This window comes from Pan paniscus, chromosome 10 (assembly GCF_029289425.2).
Source record: "Pan paniscus chromosome 10, NHGRI_mPanPan1-v2.0_pri, whole genome shotgun sequence".
Taxonomy (NCBI): Eukaryota; Metazoa; Chordata; class Mammalia; order Primates; family Hominidae; genus Pan; species Pan paniscus.
Genome location: NC_073259.2, coordinates 122417866 through 122442486, shown reverse-complemented (window position 1 = coordinate 122442486; position 24621 = coordinate 122417866). Strand labels below are relative to the sequence as shown.

General features: G+C 43.7%; 1 protein-coding gene across 2 annotated transcripts in view; it reads left to right on the top strand.

Annotated features, from left to right (window-relative positions):
• TBX5 (T-box transcription factor 5) overlaps positions 1-3605 on the top strand; it is a 54072-nt gene extending 50467 nt beyond the window's left edge. For both annotated transcript variants that reach the window (XM_063593702.1, XM_003832427.6), the window contains exon 9: positions 1429-3605. In XM_063593702.1, the coding sequence (XP_063449772.1) occupies positions 1429-2003 (575 nt within the window). In that variant the 3' untranslated portion in view covers positions 2004-3605. The remainder of the gene's footprint in view (positions 1-1428) is intronic.
• The last annotated feature ends 21016 nt before the right edge of the window (positions 3606-24621 follow it).

Here is a 24621-nt window from a genome sequence, read left to right as displayed (position 1 = left end):
GCTACCCAGTAAGGTAAGTATTACTCACTTTGATTCAGAGATGATGATGAGTCTCTGAGTGTAGATGCCCTGCTGGTATCACACAGATATTAAGTAAAGGAGCCTGATTCAAATCCAGACATGTCTAGGCTTCTTAACCTGGGGTCTGGGTTTTAGGGAGTCTTTGAACCCCCTGAAATTGTATGCAAAGCCTTGTATGCACATGCAGTTTTCAAAATATTGTGTTTCAATGTAGTTTTCTAGGAAAGAGCCCTACACTTTTGCTTGTTTTCAAAGGGGACAATGGCCCCAAAGTGGTGAAAGGAGACCCCCTTTCAGAGACAAAACTATCTCCACTTCCCTACACTAGGAAATAACTAGTACACAGGGAAGGGAAGGGACTTGCTCAGCAGGAAACAGAAACACATTAACTTGTACCAACTTAACAAATACTAACTAGGCACATGCTTACATAAGGAATCAGGAAAGAATTTGAACATTCATTCAAGCTCCCTCCCACTCATCCATGCATCCATGCATCCATCCATCCATCCATCCATCCATCATACAAATATTTATTGCATGCTTTCTCTATGTATCAAGACAGTGAAAAACAAGGACTTTGTGGTCAGACTACTTGGATTCTAATCCTGGCTCTACTGTTTATCAGCCATGTAAAACCTTGGGCAAGTTTCTTAACCTCCGTGAGTCCTTTTTCTCTCATCTGTAAGATGAGGATAATAGTAAAACCCACCTGGTAGGGTTGTTGTGATTAAATGTGTTACTTCATGGAGAGTGCTTAGAATTGTGCTACGCAGAGTACACCCTGTATATGTTTGTTTTGACTTATTTTTGATGCTATTGTTAATAGTAGGTGTTTACTAGGTTCTGGGAATATAGTCATGGATAAGGCAGACAATGTCCTGCTTTTATGAAATTTACATGCTGGAGAAGAGGAAAGATAATAATAATTGCTATTTATTTATTTTTGAGATGGGGGGTCTCACTATGTTGCCCAGGCTGGTCTCAAACTCCTGGGCTCAAGTGATCCTCTTTCCTTGGCCTCCCGAGCAGCTGGAACTATAGGCGTGCACAACTGCACCTGGTTAGTTGCTATTTATTGAGTGTTTCTGGGCTCTGGACTAAGTGCTTCATGTATTTTCCCATTTAATTCTCAACACTGCCCTTTGTAGGAAGTGCTATTTCCTACCCTTTCCATCTTACAGATGAAGAAGCTGAACCCAGAAAGGTCAAACTGTTTGCATAGAACTCCATAGCCCAAGGCCTTAACCATTACAATCCACCCCCCTTTTTTTGTTTTCAGAATGGCGGTTAGGGCTAACAATCTCTCAGGCCTTATTCTTCAGTACTTTGGCCAAATAACTGTCTCCACTTTTAGCTGCCTGGTGCCTGCTCCTGGCCTCACTGCTGTCTCTCCTGTCTTCACAGAGGAAGAATGTTCCACCACAGACCATCCCTATAAGAAGCCCTACATGGAGACATCACCCAGTGAAGAAGATTCCTTCTACCGCTCTAGCTATCCTCAGCAGCAGGGCCTGGGTGCCTCCTACAGGACAGAGTCGGCACAGCGGCAGGCCTGCATGTATGCCAGCTCTGCGCCCCCCAGCGAGCCTGTGCCCAGCCTGGAGGACATCAGCTGCAACACGTGGCCAAGCATGCCTTCCTACAGCAGCTGCACCGTCACCACCGTGCAGCCCATGGACAGGCTACCCTACCAGCACTTCTCTGCTCACTTCACCTCGGGGCCCCTGGTCCCTCGGCTGGCTGGCATGGCCAACCATGGCTCCCCACAGCTGGGAGAGGGAATGTTCCAGCACCAGACCTCCGTGGCCCACCAGCCTGTGGTCAGGCAGTGTGGGCCTCAGACTGGCCTGCAGTCCCCTGGCACCCTTCAGCCCCCTGAGTTTCTCTACTCTCATGGCGTGCCAAGGACTCTATCCCCTCATCAGTACCACTCTGTGCATGGAGTTGGCATGGTGCCAGAGTGGAGCGACAATAGCTAAAGTGAGGCCTGCTTCACAACAGACATTTCCTAGAGAAAGAGAGAGAGAGAGGAGAAAGAGAGAGAAGGAGAGAGACAGTAGCCAAGAGAACCCCACGGACAAGATTTTTCATTTCACCCAATGTTCACATCTGCACTCAAGGTCGCTGGATGCTGATCTAATCAGTAGCTTGAAACCACAGTTTTAAAAATGTGACTTTCTTGTTTTGTCTCAAAACTTAAAAAAACAAACACAAAAAGATGAGTCCCACCCCCCCACTACCACCACACTCATCAACCAGCCACATTCACGCTACTCCCCAGATCTCTTCCCCCATTCCTTCTTTTGGGCTCTAGAAAGTCTTGCCTCATTGAGTGTTTTTCCCTAGTGCGTAGTTGGAGTCTGTCCCTGTCTTGGTGTTAATGTTGACATTGTTATATAATAAATGATAATATATTTTTTCTTTCAATTTTCTTAATGGGACCCAGTCCCTTATTTGGGGGGAGGTCTGAGGCAAGTATATTTCAAAATATGTACTTGCGGGATTCCCTTCAAGTAAACCATCCCTGAAACCTAAATTTACGTTTCCCCTTCACTAAGAAAAGCACCTACCTCTGCCATGTGATGTTTCTGAAAAGCCTCCGTATGTCCCCATTTGCTTTGGTTTTGTCCTGCCTTCTCCAATATCACGTGCTCAGTTTTGCCTCTACTTACCCATGGAGTCAGGATAACACTGACGCTCCCTGGCATCCTATCTTATTCAGCCCTACCATCTTGCCAGCTCTGTCTTTCCAGCTGTCTGTCGCTAAAACGTGGCCTATCGCTTCCCTTCTGGAAAGCTTGCTTTGAAAAACTTAAAAAGCCCCCATTTACATGTAGGCAGGACTGTGATAACAGTGCAAGCTCTGTGTTGACAAGAGTTGTGGACAAAAAGCCAAAATAAATATTCTTCCTGATTAAAAAAAATTTTTTTGAAAAAAACAAGGCCAGCCCCAACCTTCCAAACCTCCATCACCAACAACCCAAACTGGATGTCAAGCAAAATGCACAATTCCTACAGAAGAGGCAAGACACAGTCACCGATGATATCTCTCCAAAGAAACCACGCCCACACCAATGCCGACACAAAACTGTGTTTACTGAAAGCCGAAAACAGTATTAAAAAAAGTGTGTAAGCAAAGTGTTATGGTAGGGTTCTTCGGATGTAATATTTTACAGGTACTATTTATTTATAAATAGGAATTCTAATTAAGTAATAACATGAAATGAAACCCAGCATAGGAGCTGGCCAAGAGCTTTTAATTTTATTGATACTCAAAACCAAGTTTGTGTTTTTTTGTTTTTTTGTTTTTTTCCTCTTTCGAATGTGCTTTGCTTTTTTTGATTAAAAAGAAATTTTTTTTCCTTTTTTATAAACAGACCCTAATAAAGAGAACAGGGTAAGATGTGAGGCTGAGTGTGTTTAAGTACGTGAGAGAGTGTGAGTGTGTTTGTAAGTGAGTGTCCCTATGCGATTATGTCTCTTTATGTTGCTAAGGGGGGAGGGTGAGGATTAAGTACTCGTGCCTTATATTTGTGTGCCAATTAATGCCTAATAAATACCATGTGCTTAAACAAGTACAAGGAACTTGAACACCCATTTTTTTTTCCTGTTCTTTCTACCGACTGAATAGAGGGGATAGGAAGTGGAGGAAACAGGAAGAGGTTGTCTTGCATGTGAATTTCTCACCTCACGTGATTTCTCATGCCCGTCGCAGGAGAATTTGGGATCCATTGTCCTTGAGTGTGATGAAGCTGAATATATGATCCACTGGTTTATATCCCTGGAACGAGGTTACTTGTTTTAATGGAATTTGTGTGGGCACTGGAGAAGAAAAGTCTTTAGGAATTCCAACCGATTTAAAATGGTATCGGTCATACTATATGTAACACCTAATGTTTGGGTTTTTCAAGAATCTCTTTCTCTGAATTAATTGTTGGAGCCAGGCGTTTTGGGGGTTCTACTGTAAATAACTTTATGAACCATCAGTGAATCAGATATTGATTTTAAATCCATGGATCTAGGATTTGTGAACTTGAGCTCTAAAACACATATGGGACAGAAGAGAGCAGCAAATTGGTGAGTACATTTGTGCAGCAAATTTGTTCTGTTTTTGTAATTTTGATGCCCGCAACCCTCAAATTATCAAGAGCTATCAAATATGCCACATCCCCTTGAAAAAGAAACAATTGGCTTGTTGATTACAAGTTATTCATTTAATCAGGTCCCCTGGGACCTTTCCCAGGCAAAGAAGCCCTGAGAAGTGTGAATTAATTATAAAGAAATGACAATTCAGCTTCTTTCAAGTGCAATGGAGAAACTAGGTCAATGGCTTTCCTGTTCCCCCAAAGGACTGCATTAGTAAAGTTTCACTGAACAGGTTCTGACTGTGCTCCAAATAGATATTTATTCTGATGGGTTCAGTTAAAAAAAAAAAAAGTTGCCTTTGAAGACATTGCCTTTGAAACTAATTTTATCAACTCTATACAACAGTCAGTCTTATGCTTTCAGAGGAACATCATCCAAATTAGGAATCTGCGTCCCCACCCCACCACTCAAACAGTTGCCACCATTGGAAAATCATTAAAAGCATGTTCACAGCAAGTTTCACAAATCAGACAAGGGACACTGTCATTTCATAAGCAATACAGGTTAACCTCTTTGGGTTCTAAATGATTGTTATAGTGGATCTTTTCACTGAATCAGTAGGATTAAGGATGCAATGTCCAAGAGTTAATGTAGTTTCATCATGGTGTTGATAAAACCATGGCAAGGCACACAATGCACATTGTTACAGTCCTATAATGTATTTGGTGGGTGCTTGCTTTAGACTGGACATGTGGTAAGTACCGGGGACACAGCAGTGAACAAAAAGAGAGGGGCTGTGTCCTTTGGAACTTATGATTTAGTGAGAGAGAGAAATAGCCCTTAGGAAATTACGTGCATCCTCAGTGGATTGCAGTGGTGGAAATTACTACAAAGACAGAGTGCCCAATGGCATAAAGGGATAAGGCAAGGGGTCCTAACCCCATCTGGGGGAGGTGACTCTTGAGCACAGCCCTAATGATGAGTAGGAATTAATCAGGTAAAAGGTTGGGAGGAAAAGTATTGCAGAGAGAGGGAACAACTTGTGCAAAGTCCTGAGGCAGAAATTGTGATGGAGGAATGAGATGTAGGTTTGTCAGTGGGTAGTAATCACCTAGTTCACATGCCTTCATCATGTAGGAAGGTTCTACTATGCGCGGTCGATATCTTTACTCATACAGGACCTACTAATTGTGATAGGCTCCTTTCCAGGTAATTTCTAAAGTTGCAGAGGACAGACTCTGGATGTGTGAGATGGTAGGTTTTTTTGTACTCAGGAGAGGAATATTACAGCATCCGCCTGGCTTCCTGGTCCTCTACAGTTTAGGACCCAAGCTTATAGGGCAGAAGAAACACAAGAACTTTCAAGAGGGTCAGCTCATTAGTATTCTTGAGCTCAGAGAGGTTGAAAACTCCCCCCCAGATTACACAGCTGGTGTGTGGCAGGGCTTACTGTGAAACCTAAGTTAGCCCAAGCCTTAAGTTTCCTCCTCTATAAAAAGGAGATAATTGGCTGGGTTTGGTGGCTCATGCCTGTAATTCCAACACTTCGGGAGGCCAAGGTTGGAGGATTGCTGAAGCCCAGGAATAAGCCTGGGCAATATAGCAAGATCCCTGTCTCTACAAAAAAAAAAAAAAAAGAGAGAAGATATTCTACATGCTTCAAAGAACTGTTGTGCATTTGAGATAATATCTGTGAAAGTTTCCAGCAAAGTATTTAACACAGCAGATGTTCAACAAATGCTTGAAAGACTTTATTTATTTATTTATTTATTTATGTTTTTTTTTGAGACGGAGTTTTGCTCTTGTTGCCCAGGCTGGAGTGTAGTGGCGCAATCTCGGCTCACCACAACCTCTGCCTCCTGGGTTCAAGCGATTCTCCTGCCTCAGCCTTCCGAGTAGCTGGGATTACAGGCATGTGCCACCATGCCCAGCTAATTTTGTATTTTTAGTAGAGATGGGGTTTCTCCATGTTGGTCAGGCTGGTTTTGAACTCCCGACCTCAGGTGATCCACCCGCCTTGGCTTCCCAAAGTGTTGGGATTACAGGCGTGAGCCACTGCACCCGGCCGAAAGACTTTAATCAATGAAATTCAAGTTAAATATAATTTTTTAAATCATTGACTTGGCAAATGTATATTTAAAAAATAATATTACCTATTGCTAATGAGAAAGTAGGAAATCTCATAAACTAATGGTTGGAAATACAAACTAGATAAACCTTTGGGAGGAGAGTTTGCAAAATGTATCAAAAGTCTTAATGTGCAAATCATTTAGTCTGATAATTCTGCTTTGAGGAATTGGTCTGAAGGAAATAATCAGAGATGTATATAAACATTTTCTGGGAAGTCTATCATGATTTTTTAAAATCATGCAAAATAGGAAACAGCCTTAATATCCAATACTATGGAGTTGGTTAAATAAATTAGTGCATGATGAAATACCACATGGCCATTAAGAAACACATTTGTGGGCCAGGTGTGGTGGCTCACGCCTGTAATCCCAGCACTTTGCAAGGCCGAGGCAGGCAGATCACCTGAGGTCAGGAGTCCACGACCAGCCTGACCAACATGGTGAAACTCTGTCTCTACTAAAAACACAATAATTAGCTGGGCATGGTGGTGCACGCCTGTAATCCCAGCTACTCGGGAGGCAGGAGAATCGCTTGAACCTGGGAGGCAGAGGTTGCAGTGAGCCGAGATCATGCCACTACACTCCAGCTGGGATGACAAGAGTGAGACTCCGTCTCAAGAAAATAAAAAAAGAAGAAACACATTTGTGGAGAAGATGTTTAAGATTCACTGCAAGCTAAAGAAGCTTCAAGTAGCTTGCACAGCAGCTTCTCAATTTGATTAAACACACCAGCATACATTCACACTTGAAAGGAAACAAAAGCACTCTTAGGACGTATAACAATAACAGTGATGGGATTGCGGGTGTTCAAATTTTCTTTGTTCTTTTGGGATGTCCCAGTTTTCCTCATGATGAAGATGAATTATCTTTGTAACTAGAAGTAGAATTAGTAAATAAAATCTAGCTTGTTGTTTGTTCATCGAAATGAGTCTGTGAGAAAGATGGGACACTCCTGTCTACCTTGAGGAGGAAGGGATGAAGCTCCTGTAATGAGATACATTGGCCCCATCAGTACAGAGCTGGGTACTGGTACTGATCAGCCGACTGCTCATCACAGAATGCTCCATATTCAACTCAAAAACAAGGTGATGCCTGGATACTTCTCTTTGTCTTCACTTTCTGAGATTGCTACTTGTTTGCTTGCTTTTTTTTTTTTAAATTTTATTATTATTATACTTTAAGTTTTAGGGTACATGTGCTTTCTTGGTCCTCTTGGGAGGTTAGGCTACAGTCCTGGGATGAGCTATTATTCCCTTTTAATAAACACAACACACTATTGAATCAGGCACTCATTTATCTCACCTTTGTTCTCTAATTGAACTGGGTTATAAAATTCACTCTGTCATTTACTGCCTTTGTGACCTTGGGCAAGTCTCTTAACCTGTTTGACCTTCCATTTGATCATATGTAAAATGGGGTTACTACAAGTATTTATCCCAGAGACTCCTCGTTTATCTGAGGATTCAATGAGACAATGAGCATAAAGTGCTTAGCACAGAGCCTGGTGTATTAGTCTGTTCTCAGCTGCTAATAAAGACATACCGGAGACTGGGTAATTTATAAAGAAAAAGAGGTTTGATGGACTCACAGTTCCACATGGCTGGGGAGGCCTCACAATCATGGTGGAAGACAAAGGTGGAGCAAAAGCCCGTCTTACATGGTGGGAGGACAGGGAGCTTGTGTAGGGGAACTGCCCTTTATAAAACCATCAGATCTCGTGAGACTTATTCACTATCACGAGAACAGCATGGGAAAGACCCGCCCCATGATTCAATTATCTCCCACTGGGTCCCTCCCAGGACACGTGGGGATTATGGAAGCTACAATTCAAGATGAGATTGGGGTGGGGACACAGCCAAACCATATCAGCTGGTATAGAGAAAATGCTCAACAGCTGTTAGCTCATGAAAAGATTAACTAGGATTTATAATTTTTTTTTTTTGGAGATGGAGTTTTGCTCTTCTTGCCCAGCCTGGAGCAATGGTGCGATCTCGGCTCACCGAAACCCCTGCCTCCCGTGTTCAAGAGATTCTCCTGCCTCAGCCTCCTGAGTAGCTGGGATTATAGGCATGTGCCACCACGCCCGGTTAATTTTGTATTTTTAGTAGAGACGGGGTTTCTCCATGTTGGTCAGGCTGGTCTCAAACTCCCGACCTCAGGTGATCCACCAGCCTTGGCCTCTCAAAGTCCTTGGATTACAGGCATGAGCCACCATGCCCAGCCGGATTTATAATTACTAATGCTGCTTCTTCTTGTCTTTCTCCTCTTTCTTCTGTGTTGGAAAATTTGCCCCTATAATCTTCTACTATTTTTGTAATAGACCTAAGCTCAGTAGAGGCTAGAAAACATCACCATCAACATCCTCACCACCACTGCCACCACCACTACCATCATCAGTATCATCACTTTCAACAGTAATTAAAACATAGCTTTCCCACAGGCATCATCTTAAATCTTATTTAAATATCTGACTTTAGGCCAGGTGCAGTGGCTAATGGCTCACACCTATAATCTCAGCACTTTGGGAGGCTGAGGCAAGAGGATAGCTTGAGGCCAGGAGTTCAAGACCAGCCTGGGCAACATAGCGAAACCTCATCTCTATAAAAAATTTTAAATTAGCCAGGCATGGTGGTATGCACCTGTAGTCCTAGCTATTTGGAAGGCTGAGGCAGGAGGATTGCTTGAGTCCAAGAGTTGGAAGTTCCAGTGAGCTATGACTGAGCCACTGTACTCCAGCCTGAGTGACAGAGGGAGACCCTCTCTCTCTAAAAATAATAAAATAAAATAAATGGCTGCTTTTGTAAGTGACTGTCAACTTTGGACCTTTGTGGCCACAAAGAAGGAAGAGTAGCTTTTATGTCTCTAAAGACTGATTATCAGCACCTCACCTTTTCTTTTCTGACTTCAACTTCAGAACCCTTTTTTTTTTTTTTTTTTCTAGAGATGGGATCTTGCTTTGTTGCCCATGCTGCTGGAGTGCAGTGCCAACTCACTGCAGCCTCAACCTCCTGAGCTCAAGTGATCCTCTCACTTTAGCCTCTCGCATAGCTGAGACTATAGGTGCACACTACCATACCTGGCTAATTATTATTATTATTATTATTATTATTTTTAAAGACATGAGTTCTCACTATGTTGCCTAGGCTGGTCTTGAACTCCTGGCCTCAAGCAATCTGCCTGCCTCAGCCTCCTGAGTCACTGGGATTACAGGCAGAAGCCCACTCGCCTGGCCAGAATTCATTTTTATTCCACTTAGAAAGAAGTCATGCATGTTAATCCTAGTGAATATGTTGGTTTAGGCATACTTGGTTCCAGTTCCTGAAACTGTGAGTGTTAGGGTGGAGGAGACAGCCTGGTGTGCAAGTTGAAGATTGTTCCTGGCAGAGTTTTGATATTTTACCGATGTCCCTCCAGTGTTGATAATAGTAGTGGCAATAACAATAATAGCTTTCATTTATGTACCATGTGCTAGTCCCTATACCAAGCAACATGGTGATCGTCCAGTGTTACCCAGCTCATGGTGGCTTGTCTTCCATTCCACGCTGCCCAGGCTCCTTTAGGGGATGGAATGATTCATGTCATCTCTGTCCTTTCCCATGGGCCTAAAAGAAGAGAGGGAGGGACAGAGGGAGATGGTGGCTGGAGTGTGACAGAGCAGTGCTTTTGGGTGGCATGTCCTTGGAGATGTCAACCTCAGGACAAGTAAAGGAGGATTCGTAATCTTGTGGCTAAAGACTGCCTTTCTGGTCTTGGAAGCCCAGCTAGCCCTCTAGTGTGTGAGCAAATTATTCACTTGCCCCAAGCCTCAGTTTCCATCTCTGCAAAGTGGAAGTGATAAGATCTACTTTGCAGGCCTGAGGTAGTGATAAAAGGAGAGAGTTTATGTAAAGCAATCAGCAGGGCATCTGACCCTCTCTACACATTTAATAACAGAGGCTTAAAAACTATAACTTCCCTCAGGAAGACTTTGCCGTCCTCATGACACAACCTCATGACATAACGAGTTAGGAGAATCTTCTCTCTTTTGTTTTTTTTTAAACATTAATCACAGTTAACATTCCTTCCTTCCTTCCTGCCTGCCTGCCTGCGTGCCTGCCTGCCTGCCTACCTTTCTTCCTTCCTTCCTTCCTTTTCTTTTTTCTTTCTTTTTTTTTTTTTTTTTTTTGTAGAGATGGAGTATCATCATGTTGCCCAGTCTGGTCTTGAACTCCTGAGCTCAAGTGATCCTCCCACCTCGGCCTCTCAAAGTACTGGGATCTTCTCATTTATTGAACTGTAGATTTTTTCCTGGGACCAAGAGAGCTTCATGGAGGCAGGATTGCTCCAGTCTTAATTGCTTGTATTTTCACCGTGGAAGGTGTTCACTATGATCTGAATAAATGGATTAAGAATGACTCACCAGATGTGCTCATTGGAGGACAGGGTTCTACATGTCGAGGTTGCTGTAGCAGAGGATTCCTGTGCTATGTCTTGCATCCTCTCTGCCCACCTCTAATTTCAGACATAGTTAGGGCAGAAGGCTCAGTGCATGCTGACAGCATCTCACCTTGAGCTCCACCACAAATCTGTTTTTCTGCAGCAGGGCTGTCTCTAAAGCTGAGAGGCTCCCTCGGCCTGAAGGCAGGCACAGCCCAGAAATAATGACTCTGGGAACAGTCTCTGTAGAGTGGGTGGGGAGTTGGTGGAGAGAGGCCTCAGCCTCCTGTCCTTTGGAGGGACAGTTTGGAGGTACATTCTACACAATTCCTCAGAGGGTCCTCAGAGGCCTGCACTCTGGTTGCTCACAGTGGTAATCAGCTCAATAACTCAATCACTTGGCTTTTTCTCCTTTCATCCTTCTTCCTCCCTGAGATCACCTTCCAAATCCTCCCAAATCCTGCCCTCAGGGTGAGCCCAAACTAAGGCAGGGTCTTACCAGCTCTTACTAGGCCTTCCTTCACCAGCCTCATTGTATTCTCTCCCTTTTTCTTAAACTTTCTTTCTTTTCTTTTCTTTTCTTTTCTTTTTTTTTTTTTTTTTTGAGACACCCAGCCTGGAGTGCAGTGGCCCAATCTTGGCTCACTGCAACCTCCGCCTCCCAGGTTCAAGCGATTCTCATGCTTCAGCTTCCCAAGTAGCTGGGATTACAGGTACACGCCACCATGCCTGGCTAATTTTTTTTTGTATTTTTAGTAGAGACGGGGTTCCGCCATGTTGCCCAGGCTGGTCTCAAACTCCTAGCCTCCAGTGATCCACCTGCCTCTGCCTCCCAAAGTGGTGGGATTACAGGTGCGAGCCACCGTGCCCAGCCTCTCTTAAACTTTTTATTTTGAAATGAGTGTAGATTCACATGCAGTTGTAAGAAAACACAGAGAAATCCCATATACCCTTTACCCATATATCATAATACCTTGCAAAACCTTAGCACAATGAGGATATTAACACTGGTACAACCACCAATATTATGCAGATTTCTCCAGTTAATTTGTACTCACTTGTGGGTGTGTGCATTTAGTGCCATGCAATTTTATCACACATGTAGTATCTTCTACCACAGTCAAAACACAGAACATTTCCATCACCACAACGATCTCTCGTGTTACTCTTCTATAACCACATACAACCCCTGCAACCCTTTTTCTAACCCATTTATATAACATATAAATGACAAGAATGTTATATAAATAGGACTATTTCAAGAATGTTACATAAATAGAACTATACAGTATATAAGTTTTGGGCGGTTGACTTTTTTTCATTCAGCATAATTCCCTTTAGATTCATCCAAGGCACTGGGTGTATTAATAGCTCATTCATTTTCTTTTTAAATCACTGAGTAGTATTCCATGGTATAAATGTACCTTCTGGCTGTCTCCTCACATGATCTCTTCTCTGTGGGCACATGAGGGTGGGAAGGAGAGAGAGACAGAGAGAGAGAAGAGAGACAGAGAGATCTGGCATCTCTCCCTCTTTCTGTAAGATTAGGGAACCCTCTTATGACCTCACTTGACCTTCATTACCTCCTTAAGGCCCCATCTTCTACTACAGTCATATTGAGGGTTGGGGCTTCAACATATGAATTTTTGGCAGTGGGGGCTGGGCAAAATTCAGTCGGTAACTGGCAGGCTGTGACTCTCAGGTATGGCCAAAGCTGCTGTCCACAGGCATAATTTCTTCTTTCTCTTTAGGGAAGCCTCAGCTCTGCTTTTTAAGACCCCACACGAGCTCTCCCATCTAAGGTCCTTCCTGTTGCAGGCAAATTCTGAGCTCAGCTGTGATGTGAACTCTCAACCCCCATCTGATGAAGTGGGGCAGACACTTAGTGGACATCTCATGCTGGAGAGCAATTCACTTAGCCTTTGCTTTATGTTACAGCTCCAAAACCACTGGGAGAGGAGCCCCTGTTTTTATCCCCAGGGTCTGAGGCCCCTGGAAATGTCAGATATTATCTTCTACAGAGTTTTGAGAAGGGGAAACTGAGGCCTGAGTATCTCCAGAGTGGAGTCAGTGACTTGCTCAAGGTCATAGGGCTGTTTAGTGGCAGAGATGGGGCAAAAACCTGGGCAAAATTGTACTTGTTCTGGAACTCTTGCGTGACTGCCGTTGGGTGCCTTGTGACTTCCCTGAATCCATTTATTCTTCTTTTGGAGATGCCACCCCAATTGTTTTGGTGGGAGGCATTTATCTTTCTCTTTTTATGACTGATCTTGGCAGGTACGCAGATGTTGTCAGTGCCTGGTCCTATCTGCTGGGCCCATCCTCCAGGTCTCCTGCAGCTTCAGTGTGTAGCTCCCATGCAGGCCAATGACTTCCTACCTCCAGCATCTATGTCTCTCTGCCTGAGGTCTTTCTCTGGCCACAAATGTGTAATTGGCTTGTGTGTGGGTCAGGCTATAAATGCCAGAGAATTAAGGCCTCCTAGAGTGTCCCCTAAGTAACGAGAGATGGGAGTTGGTATGTAAATATCCAAGCCTTCTGTCCCCTTGGTGGGAAAATTTTTAGCATGTTCCACACACTTTCAGAGGGTCTCCAGCAGGGATCAGTTGCAAGCAAGCCTCAGTTGCACACAGAGGTGACCTACTCATTAGCACATTACTATCATAACACATTGGCTTCCTTCCCTTCCTCGTCTCATTTCCCAACCACTTATCCAAATAAAATGCTGCATCCAAATCCTCATCTCAGGGTATGCTTTACTAAGAAAGCAAAGCTGTTAACCAGAGAGCTTTCTCCTCCTTAGACAAGGGGCTAGGAGTAGCTGACTCATGGGAGCTTATAGACTTTCTTTCCCAGAGAGAGAATCTTGAGTGGAGAAATAAACAGACCAAAACTACTGGTGCTCATTTAATCCCTAACAAAACTCTTTTTAGTTCCTCTGATCCAGATCCCCAAGATTGCCCTTTGTTATGATTATCTTTGAGTTCCCTTTCAAATCTTTCATTCACAGTTTTACAGCTTGTGCACAGCACAATCCTAAGGGTAAGTCACTCACATTGATAGTCCATCTCAATGGTGCCTCTTGGAGTTGTGCAGTGCACAACCTACCCAACTGTTCATGTGGTTCTGTGCCATTATATTTTCGATACATTCTCTTCTTTCAGGTTGTTCTATAGCTGATAAAAACTTTGATATGAAAATAACTTCAAGATCTTCTGTCCCAGCCCTTTGCCTTTTGTAAGTTAATATCTAAGCCCTGGGAATGAGATAGTTGTGGCGTGGTTGCATCCTGCTGAAATACAATTCAGATATTCTTCAGGTTAAAGTTTGTCCAAAAACAAGAGTTCTAATGAGAAAAATTCAGCTATTACAAGGGAAAATTGGGGCAGAAGATTTGACTTTGCTTTTTCAATACCAATTGTATAAGGAAGTTGAGACTTATTTTCTTGCTACTTTCATACACTTGAAACAAGCAGCCAGAAACCTAGCTATTATCAGTGGACTTTTCTAGCTCTTTCTGCTACCTGCCTCCTTGCTCTAGAGAAAAATACAATTGAAGGGAGAAAAGAGAGAGAGAGAGAAAGGAACTCAGTAAAAGCTTTTACATTGCTCTAATTTCTGAAACATAAAAGCTATTCTTTTAGAGTAAATCCATTTTTTCCCAGTGGCATTACGGATAGAGAAATTCCTAGGAAAATAATTTGTCAAGTCCCAACTGATCAAAGATACATATGAAAGAACCCCACTTTTTTTTCTTCCCAAGGAAAAAACCAGCCCCCATCTAAGCTCAGAATGAATTGGCAATTCATTTACCGACTGTCAGATAAAGTAGCACAATCCCCATAACATCTTTAGCGGGGACGGGACCAGAAGGAAGCAATTCTGTGCCCACCGAGTGTACAAGCTGGGGGTATGTTAGTGATTAAGGGATCCTGGCCTGGGGGAGGCAGAGAGATATGACTCAGATTCGCCATTGCACCATAAATCTCCCTCTTTTATTCAAAATGTGTGTTTTATAGTCGTTTCCTGGCCAATTGCTGCCTTGAATAAATATATAACATATCTGGACTTAGCTTTTAGGCCCAGAGCTGGGGTTTGTCTTGAGGGCCAAGTATTCTTGATATTTCCAAGAGCAAGCAAGGAACAAATAATGAGGCGCCCTTTTCTTCCTGACTCACCAGCCACATCCTACATCAAAAATAAAAATAGCAGTCAGTGCTAATTGGGCCAAGAGAGACAAAGCAACACCTGGCCATTGGAGCTAACTTCTTGTGTTCTGCAAATAGGTTGCTATCCCCACCTGCTCACTCAACACCCCTCCACTAGGCACACCCCAAAGAGGCTGCAACCTCTGAGCATCACGGACTGCATTTGGTTAAATCCACCAACTCAGACATTTGGCCCAAAGATCTTGGCTTGAAGGATCAAAGGTTTACAAAAATAGGTTTTTAGGAGATTTCCATTCGTTCTTGAAACACTAAAGCCCGAGTTTCCATCCCATTGCACTGAGGCTGCCCCTTTCAGAGGTGGGGAAGGGAGAAGACCAATGACTTCACTCAATCTTTTCTTCCCCTTTGCCATCAACTATAATGGGGTGTGGAGCAGAAGACCCAGAGTGCTCCCAAAGCCCTGTTTATTTTGGGCTGATTACATGCTAAGCATTTTATATGATTATCATGCATAGGTCTCAAAACTGCCTTTGAGCTTTTTGGAAGTCAGAGCCAGAGGGAGACCTACTCAGTTAAAGGATTCCCAATATAGCCCTGTGAGGTGTGTAGGAAAATATTCTTATCCCTGTTTTATGGATGAGGAAATGGAAGCTTAGAGGGTTGTCAAATGAGACAGCTAAGGTCTCATTCTTGGGATAGACAAACACTTTCACTTTCTTCATTCACCATACTAGATACATTTTGTAATGTGCCAAACTACAAAGCCGAACAACCCCAATCCCTGCCCTCAAGTAGATCTCAGCCCAGTGTGACGTGGACTGCTTTGTTTTCTGATTTGTGAGCATTAGCTCAGGGCTGGGCCAGAAGTGGGTGCTCAGACACATTCTGCCTCGTTTCCCTCAGCCTGACTGATCTAAGTTGGAGAGAATGCTAATTTTGATGAATATGCAGGAGTCACTGAATACTCTTATTTCCTGGCAAAAGTGGCGTTTCAGAACACTTGGTGGTCAGTGGAGATGTTTTGCAGAGGAGAGGGGTAAATCTTGAGTAACCTTCATGTTACAACACCAAGTCAGACCCTTGGTGTGGAGTAAGGCTCAAAAGATAAGAATGAAGGTGTATGAGGTGACTACCTAGGCAGAGCTAATCAGACGGCCTGGAATCGAACCCCACCTCTGCCACTATTCAGTGATGTCAGATCTGGTAAACTTTAATTTCCTGTGCTCCAGTTTCTTCACTTGCAAAATATTGATAAGAGGCTGTTTGTGAATTAAATGAGTGAAGGCACCAGGAAAGAACTATTTGCACAGTGCCAAGCACATTACAAATACTCAGAAAACGGCATTGGTCCCAGCTGTTGTCTACTTTTTACCTATTTCCATAAATAATTTGAGGCTGCTTGCAAAAATACATGCCACCCACAAAGACGACAATGTACAAAATAGTGATAAAGCCAAGAGTAATGAGCACCTATCAATGAGTTCCATTTGGTCTTGTGTGGCATTATTTTTCAAAAGGGCCACAGCAGTATTTTTACACTCCTTCTCCTTCACATCCTGGATGTGTCTATCAAGGGGTGGAATGTGATTCTTCACTTCATTATGGGTGGGATCCAGCAGCTTACTTCTGACAGATAGGATGTGGTAGGGGGTTAATGTTACCCAGCACTAAGAGCTGAGATAAAAATAGACCAGGCACTAGGCTGGGCGAAATGGGGGTTACCTCCTAAGTCTGCAACCCTTCTGAAGCTAGATCATAAAAAGGTGGTACAACTTCCACCTAATTTCCCCCTTTGGAACACTTGCTCTTGGAAACCCAGCCACCATGCTGTGAGGAAGCCCAAACTAGCCCACAGGGAGAGACCACAGGAGAGGACTACGTGGCAAGGAGTTGAAACCCCTAGCCTAAACCCAGCATCCACCATCAGCCATGTGAGTGAAAAGCCTTCAGATTATTCCATCCTCAAGTCTCAACATCATGGTCCAGAGACAAGTTGCCCCTGTTAAGCCCTGTCTAAATCGCCAACCTCAGAATCCAAAGGCATAATAAATGGTTGTTTTACACCATGAAGTTTTAGGGTATTTTGCTTACGCCATGAAGTTTTAGGGTATTTTACTTCTTAGCCTTCAGAACTGGAACATTCTGTGTAGTTAATAGAAATATATTTGGCTCTGAGCTTCCTAGCTGCCAAAACAAGTTGAGAATTATAGTCAGCTATAAGAGCTCATGAGTTCATAAAAGACAAACAAATCGAGATGTTTGCAAAAAACCAGGAGCAAGTTCTCCCTTGGGTTCTTGTAAAGATGTTGCAGTGCTGAGTAATTTTTTGATGATGTTCTTCATGATACCATCATGGTAAACCCAACAGCAAAGATAATAGGACTGTTTCTCCTGGGTTCTCTAGATGTGCTACAAAATCCCAAGTCACAATTTGGGGAAATGTAGTGTTTTGGAGGCCAAAATGGTAAGGGCTGGTTATCAAGGTGTGATGGTTAATATTGAGTGTTAACTTGATTAGATTGAAGAATGCGAAGTATTGTTCCTGGGTGTGTCTGTGAGGTGTTGCCAAAGGAGAATGACATTTGAGACAGTGTACTGGGAGAGGCAAACCGAACCTCAGTCTGGGTGGGCACCATCTGATCAGCTGCCCATGTGGATAGGATAAAAGGAGGCAGAGGAACATGGAGAGACTAGACTGGCTAAGTCTTCTGATCATCTGTCTTCCATGCTGGACCCTTCCTGCCCTTGAATATCATACTCCAAGTTCTTCAACGTTTGGACTCTTGGACTTACACCGGTGGTTTGCCAAGGGCTCTTGGGCCTTTGGCCACAGCCTGAAGGCTACACTGTTGGCTTCACTGTTGGCTTCCCTGCTTTTGAGCTTTTGTGACTCGGACTGGCTTTCTTGTTCCTCAGCTTGCAGATGGCCTATTGTGGGACTTCACCTCATGATCCTGTGAGTCAATACTCCTTAATAAACTCTGTTTCATATTTACATCTATCCTATTAGTCCTTTCTCTCTAGAGAACGCTGACTAATATACAAGGTCTCTGCAGGTCTTTTTTTTAAGGCTTAAATTATTTTTATTGATCAAAACATTTTTAAATTAATTAATTTTTAACTTTTAGGCTTAGGGGTACATGTACAAGTTTGTTATATAGGTAAACTCATATCATGGGACTTTGTTGTACAGATTATTTCGTCAACCAGGTACTAAGCTCTCAGTGCCCAGTAGTTATTTTTTCTTCTCCTCTCCTTCTCCTCCCGCCCTCCACTGCCCCAGTGTCTGTTGTTCCCCTCTTTGTGTCCATGAGTTCTCATCTTTTAGCTCCCACTTATAAAGGATAGCATGTGGTATTTGGTTTTCTGCTCCTTCTGCAGGGTTTTTTTTTCTTTTGGTGGAGTCTAGCTCTCCAGCCAGGCTGGAGTTCAGTCGCATGATCTCAGCTCACTGGAACCTCCACCTCCCAGGTTCAAGCAATTCTCCTGCCTCAGCCTCCTGAGTAGGTGGGATTACAGGCGCATGCTGCCATGCCCAGCTAATTTTTGTATTTTTAGTAAAGACAGGGTCTCACCATGTTGGCCAGGATCGTCTCGATCTGCTGACCTCATGATCCACCCACCTTGGCTTCCCAAAGTGCTGGGATTATAGGCATGAGCCACTGCGCCCAGCCTGCAGGTCTTTTAATCTAGGCAGACATTAATAGAAATTGGTCAGCAATTGAGGCCAGGCCTTTATCACCTGTACTCAGAGATGAGCCTGTCACAAAGGTGATTTGCAGGCAATGTTTGTTGAATGAATGAAGAATGAATGGCTAAACGTCATTAAAAAAAACGTCATTCATCAATGGAATAGAAGAGGAAACCCAGAAATAAAGCAGCACACCTACAGCCATCTGATCTTTGACAAGGCCAACAAAAACAAGCAATGGGGCCAGGTGCAGTGGCTCACACCTGTAATCCCAGCACTTTGGGAGGCCAAGGTGGGCGGATCACCTGAGGTCAGGAGTTTGAGACTATCCTGGCCAACATGGCAAAGCCACATCTCTACTGAAAATACAAAAATTAGCCAGGTGTGGTAGTGGGCACCTGTAATCTCAGCTACTCAGGAGGCTGAGACAGGAGAATCGCTTGAACCTGGGAGGTCGAGGTTGCGGTGAGCTGAGATCCTGCCACTGTACTCCAGCCTGGGTGACAGAGCAAGACTCTGTCTCATAAAAATAAAACAAACAAAGAAACAAACAAACAAATGAACAAAAGCAATGGAAAAAGGACTTCTTATTCAATAAATGGTGCTAGGATAACTGGCTACCCACATGCAGAAGATTGAAGCTGAACCACTACCTCTCACTGTATACAAAAATTAACTCAAGATGGATCAAAGATTTAGAGGTAAGACCTCAAATTATAAAAATCCTAGAAGACATGCTCTTCTTAACACTGACCTTGGCCAAGAATTTTTGGCCATGTCCTCCAAAAGCAATTGCAGCAGAAACAAAAATTGACAAATGGGACTTCATTAAACTAAAGAGCTTCTGCACAGCAAAAGAAACTATCAATAGAGTACACAGATAGCCTACAGAATGGGAGAAATATTCACAAAGTATGCATCTGACAAAGGCCTAATATCCAGAATCTATAAGAAACTTAAACAAATCAACAAGCAAAAAATGACCCCATTAAAAAATGGGCAAAGGACATGAACAGACACTTCTCAAAAGAAGACATACACATGGCCAACAAACATATGAAAACATGCTCATCATCTCTAATCATCAGAGGAATGAAAGTCAAAACCACAATGAGATACCATCTCACACCAGTCAGAATAGCTACTATTAAAAAGTAAAAAGACAACAGTGCTGGTGAGGCTGTGGAAAAAGGGAACGCTTATACACCGTTGGTGGGAATGTAGATTAGTTCAGCCACTGTGGAAAGCTGTCTGGAGATTTCTCAAAGAACTTAAAATAGAGCTACCATTTGACCCAGCAATGCCATTACTGGGTAAATACCTAAAGGAAAACAAATCATTTTACCAAAAGACACCTGCACTCATATGTTCATCACAGCACTATTCACAATAACAAAGACATGGAATCAACCCAGGTGTCCACCGATGGTAGATAGGATCAAGAAAATGCAGTGCATATACACCATGGAATACTAGGCAGCCATAAAAAGAATAAAATCATGTCCTTTGCAGAAACATGGATGCTGTTGGAGGCCATAATCCTAAATGAATTAATACAGCAACAGAAAACCAAATACCACATGTTCTAACTTTTAAGGAGGGGCTAAACATTGAGCATACATGGATATAAACATGGGAACAATAGGCACAGTGGACTACTAGAGAGGGGAGGGAGGGAGGGAGGGAAGCATGGGTTGAAAAACTACCTACTGGGTGCTGTGCTCACTACCTGTGTGATGGGATCGGTACCATCAGCATCGTGCAATATTCCCATGTAACAAATTTGAACATGTACCCCATATCTAAAACAGAAGTTGAAATTAAAAAAAAAATCATTCATGATGATTGTTCAAGATGGCAAAGCAGCCTGTTCAAGGTGGGGGAACAATCACAATAGGTGCAGGGACCAGTGTGATGGAATTTTGCAGTCAGGGAGAGAGACTGGGCTCAACTCTGAATACAGCATGAGCAAGTGGGAATTTATAGCCAAGGAGCAGGGTTGGGGGTCAGTGGATGGAATATTACTGAAAGGAAGCATTAGGGCTCAGGGCGATTCTGGCTAAACTGACCTAACAAGAGTCTTGCTGAAGACAGGCCAGGGTGGTCAGACATCACCTGGGGAGAGGTGGAGGGTGAGGAACCTGGTCACATATGAAGAGGGATCAGATACAGAGAGTGATCAGATATGCAGCGTGAAGATACTGGCTAACCTGACTTAGCAGGGCTCTTGCTAAAGATGGATTTTACAAGGAAGTACACAGATTGGCCCAGGAAAAGATTCAGAAACCTGACTAAAGTCTGGTTAAGCCAATGATCTTTGAAAACATCAGTTCAGACCAATCATTCACAACACGATTTCTTATCACAGAGGAGATGCAAGAAATACCCTGGTTAGAGGCCAGAAGTCAGCTTTGGAATTTATTTTATTTTTATTATCATTTTTTTAAGGCAGATTATTGCTCTGTCACCCAGGCTGGAGTGGTGCAGTGGCGCAATCTCGACTCACTGCAACCTCTGCCTTCTGGGTTCCAGCGATTCTCCTGCCTCAGCCTCTCGAGTAGCTGGGATTATAGGTGCCTGCCACCATGCCCGGCTAATTTTTTCTATTTTTAGTAGAGATGGGGTTTTTGCCATGTTGGCCAGGCTGGTCTCAAACTCCTGACCTCCACTGATCCACTCGCCTCAGCCTCCCAAAGTGCTAGGATCACAGCTGTGAGCCCCCACGCCCCACCAGTTTTGTAATTTAGAGAAGTCCAAGTCCTAATCCTACCCAATGCTTCTGATTAGCTCTGTGAACCCAGTTAAGATATTTAACTTTTCTGGGTCTCAGTGTATCTCTGAGACAGGGAGCATACTCATACCTATTTAGTCATATAAAGGATTTTTAAAGGATAATCATATCTATTTCATAGGGTAGTAAGAATCACGGTGAATTTTTAAAGGACCCATTAAAGGCAGGAGGGCTGAGGTTGGTTTGGCCTTTCCCTTCTGCTCACTCTCTCTATCCTGGGGCTCGCACTCTCTCCCGGCCACTTGAGAAAGACAAGTTGCAGTTTCAAGTGGTTCCATTCCCCTGGGAATGGGGCCCCAGGTAGGGAGCCAGCACCAGCCCATCTTTCCAGCACTCAGGGTTGAGCTAAAAACAGGCCAGACCGAGGGTGGAGGAGGGGAGGGGTGACCTCCTCAGTCTGCAAGGCGTCCCTGCTCTTTGGGGAAGTGGGCCAGCCAGGGTGCCCTGTCCTAGAGGCCCTACTTCCTCCCCTCCCCCAGCATCTCCAGGTCAGGCCTCCTCCCCCCCAGAGAGAACTGTAAGTACTTTAGACAACAGGCCGATAGTGTCAGGAGAGATGGATGGGCCAGGGGGCTTATCTTGCTTAAAGAGACACGACTGGCTGGGCCTGTTGCTTCTCCCCCTCCTCTTCCTTCCCAGCCTGTGAATTTGATTTTCTTTTCAACACACGCACACATGTGCACACTAACACACACAGAGTCCCTGGGAAGCCTCTTTCTGTCTCTCAATACAGCTTACCTCATCGTCCTCCCTCTTGTCCACTATTCTCTTTACGTATAAAACTCAGAAAAACCAGGACAGAGGCAGCGATCTTAACGAGACAGAGTAGATTCTGGAAATTCGAGGTGGGGGCAGGAAGAAGGAAGAATCCACCCCTCCCCTTCAGCCGGAATTGCTTTGTAAAAAAGGAAAAAAGAAAGAAAGAGAGGAAGAAGGAAATTGAGGGAAAGAGAAAAGAAAAGAGAGAAAAGAAAAGAAAGAAAAGAAAATCAATTTGTTCTCACTCTTATTTGATAGTCTCATCTACCACCCCAGACCTCGAGACTCATATTCTAGATTCTAGAATTCTATCCCAAAACACGATGGCATTCTTGGGTTTGGGGGCTGCAGGAGGCAGTGGGGACGTGGAGATAGATGCTTAGGGTTTTAGCCCAAATTCTAAATCCAAACTTACAGGGACAAAGAGATAGAAAGATCATCAAAAGGATATTCTTAGGAAACTAGGGATTGTGAATGAGTGCAGGCAGTTTGAAGTACTGTCTCTAAAAAAAAAAAAAAAAAAAGTGCACATTGCTCGGGCATGGTGGCTCATGCCTGTAATCCCAGCACTATGAGGGGACTGAGGCAGGCAGATTACGCGAGGTCAGGAGTTTGAGACCAGCCTGGCCAACATGGCGAAACCTCATCTCTACTAAAAATACACAAATTAGCTGGGCGTGGTGGCAGGTGCCTGTAATCCCAGCTATTCAGGAGGCTAAGGCAGGAGAATTGCTTGAACCTGGAAGGCAGACGTTGCAATGAGTCGAGATTGTGCTACTGCACCACCCCAGCCTGGGCAACAGAGCAAGACTCTGTCAAAAAAAAAAAAAAAAAGAAAGAAGGAAGGAAGGAAAGAGAGAGAGAAAGAAAGAAAGACAGAAAGAAAGAAAGAAAGAGAAAGAAAGAAAGAAAGAGAGAGAAAGAAAGAAAGAAAGGAGAAAGGAGAAAAAGTGCATGTCCCATATAATCCAGCAACTTCCCTTTTGGGTTCCTCCCCAGAGCAGTCATTCTCAACCAGGGGTGACTTTGCCCTCCCCGCCCCCACCATGGATATGTCTGGAGACATTTTTGATGGTCGTGATGTGTGTGCACAGGTACTCCTGGCTTTGGGTGGGTAGAGGCCAGGGATGCTGCTCAACATCCTACAATGCACAAGACAGGCCCCCACCACAAAGAATTATCTGGCCCCAAATGTCAATAGTGTTGAGGTTCAAAACCTCTCCTAGAGAAATACCAGCACAGATGCACAGGAAAGAATGAAAAAGATGCCCAGAGAGCCTTTTTTTTTTTTCCCAATAGCAAAGACTTGTAAACAGTTTGAATATGCATTAATAGGGGACTGGTAGGGGACTGGCTAAATGAATAAGCTTTGACCCTGGGTGCACATTAAAATCACTAGGGGATTGTAGCCCACTGATGCCCAGGCCTGAGCCTCGGAGTTCTGATTCAACTCTGCTAGGGACGGGCCTTGGCATCCATATTTTATAAAGGACTCCTCCCTCCCCCACATAAACACACACCCCTTGGTAATTAATATGCAGCTAGGGTTGAATAAACTAGGATTTATCTACCTTTAGGAATGCTATGCCTTAGTAAAAAAGAATGAGTTTGTTCTGTATGGACCTAGATGGCATCGTTGAACAAAAGAAACCAGGTATAGAATCACATGTTCAAGATAGTGCTAATAAAAAAGAAAGAAAAACAAAGCAAATCAACACACTCCAACTGAAAAGTCTAATTATTCATATATACACATGCAAAATAAGCCTATCTATTGAATGAGGTACAGAGAAAGTCAGGCATAAAAGAAGTTTTGGAAAGAGACGGATATTCCAAAATGCTATCAATGGTTACTTCTTGGGAGACAATGAGAAGACCAAGGTGAGGTGGGGCCCATATGCCCTTATCTGTAGGATTAAGCAAGAAGAACCTATTCATGTATTAATTGTATAATTATACTTAATAACAGGCCGGGCACAGTGGCTCACACCTGTAATCCCAGCACTTTGGGAGGCCGAGGCAGGTGGATCACGAGGTCAGGAGATCGAGATCATCCTGGCTAACACAGTGAAACCCCGTCTCTATTAAAAATACAAAAAATTAGCCGGGTATGGTGGTGCGCACCTGTAGTCCCAGCTACTCGGGAGGCTGAGGCAGGAGAATGGCGTGAACCCGGGAGGCAGAACTTGCAGTGAGCCGAGATCGCGCCACTGCACTCCAGCCTGGATGACAGAGCAAGACTCCGTCAAAAAAAAAAAAAAAAAAGAACCTATTCATGTATTAATTGTATAATTATACTTAATGACAGTCTGGGCACAGTGGCTTACACCTGTAATCCCAGCACTTGGGGAGGCCAAAGTGGAGGAATGGTTTGAGCCCAGGAGCTCAAGACCAGCCTATGCAACACAGCAAAACCCCATCTCTACAAAAAAAAAAAAAAAAAAAAAAAAAAAACCCAAAAATTAGCCGGGCATGGTGGCACATGCCTGTAGTCCCAGCTATTTGGGAGGCTAAGGCAGGAGGATCGATTGGGCCCAGGAGGTCTAGGCTGCAGTG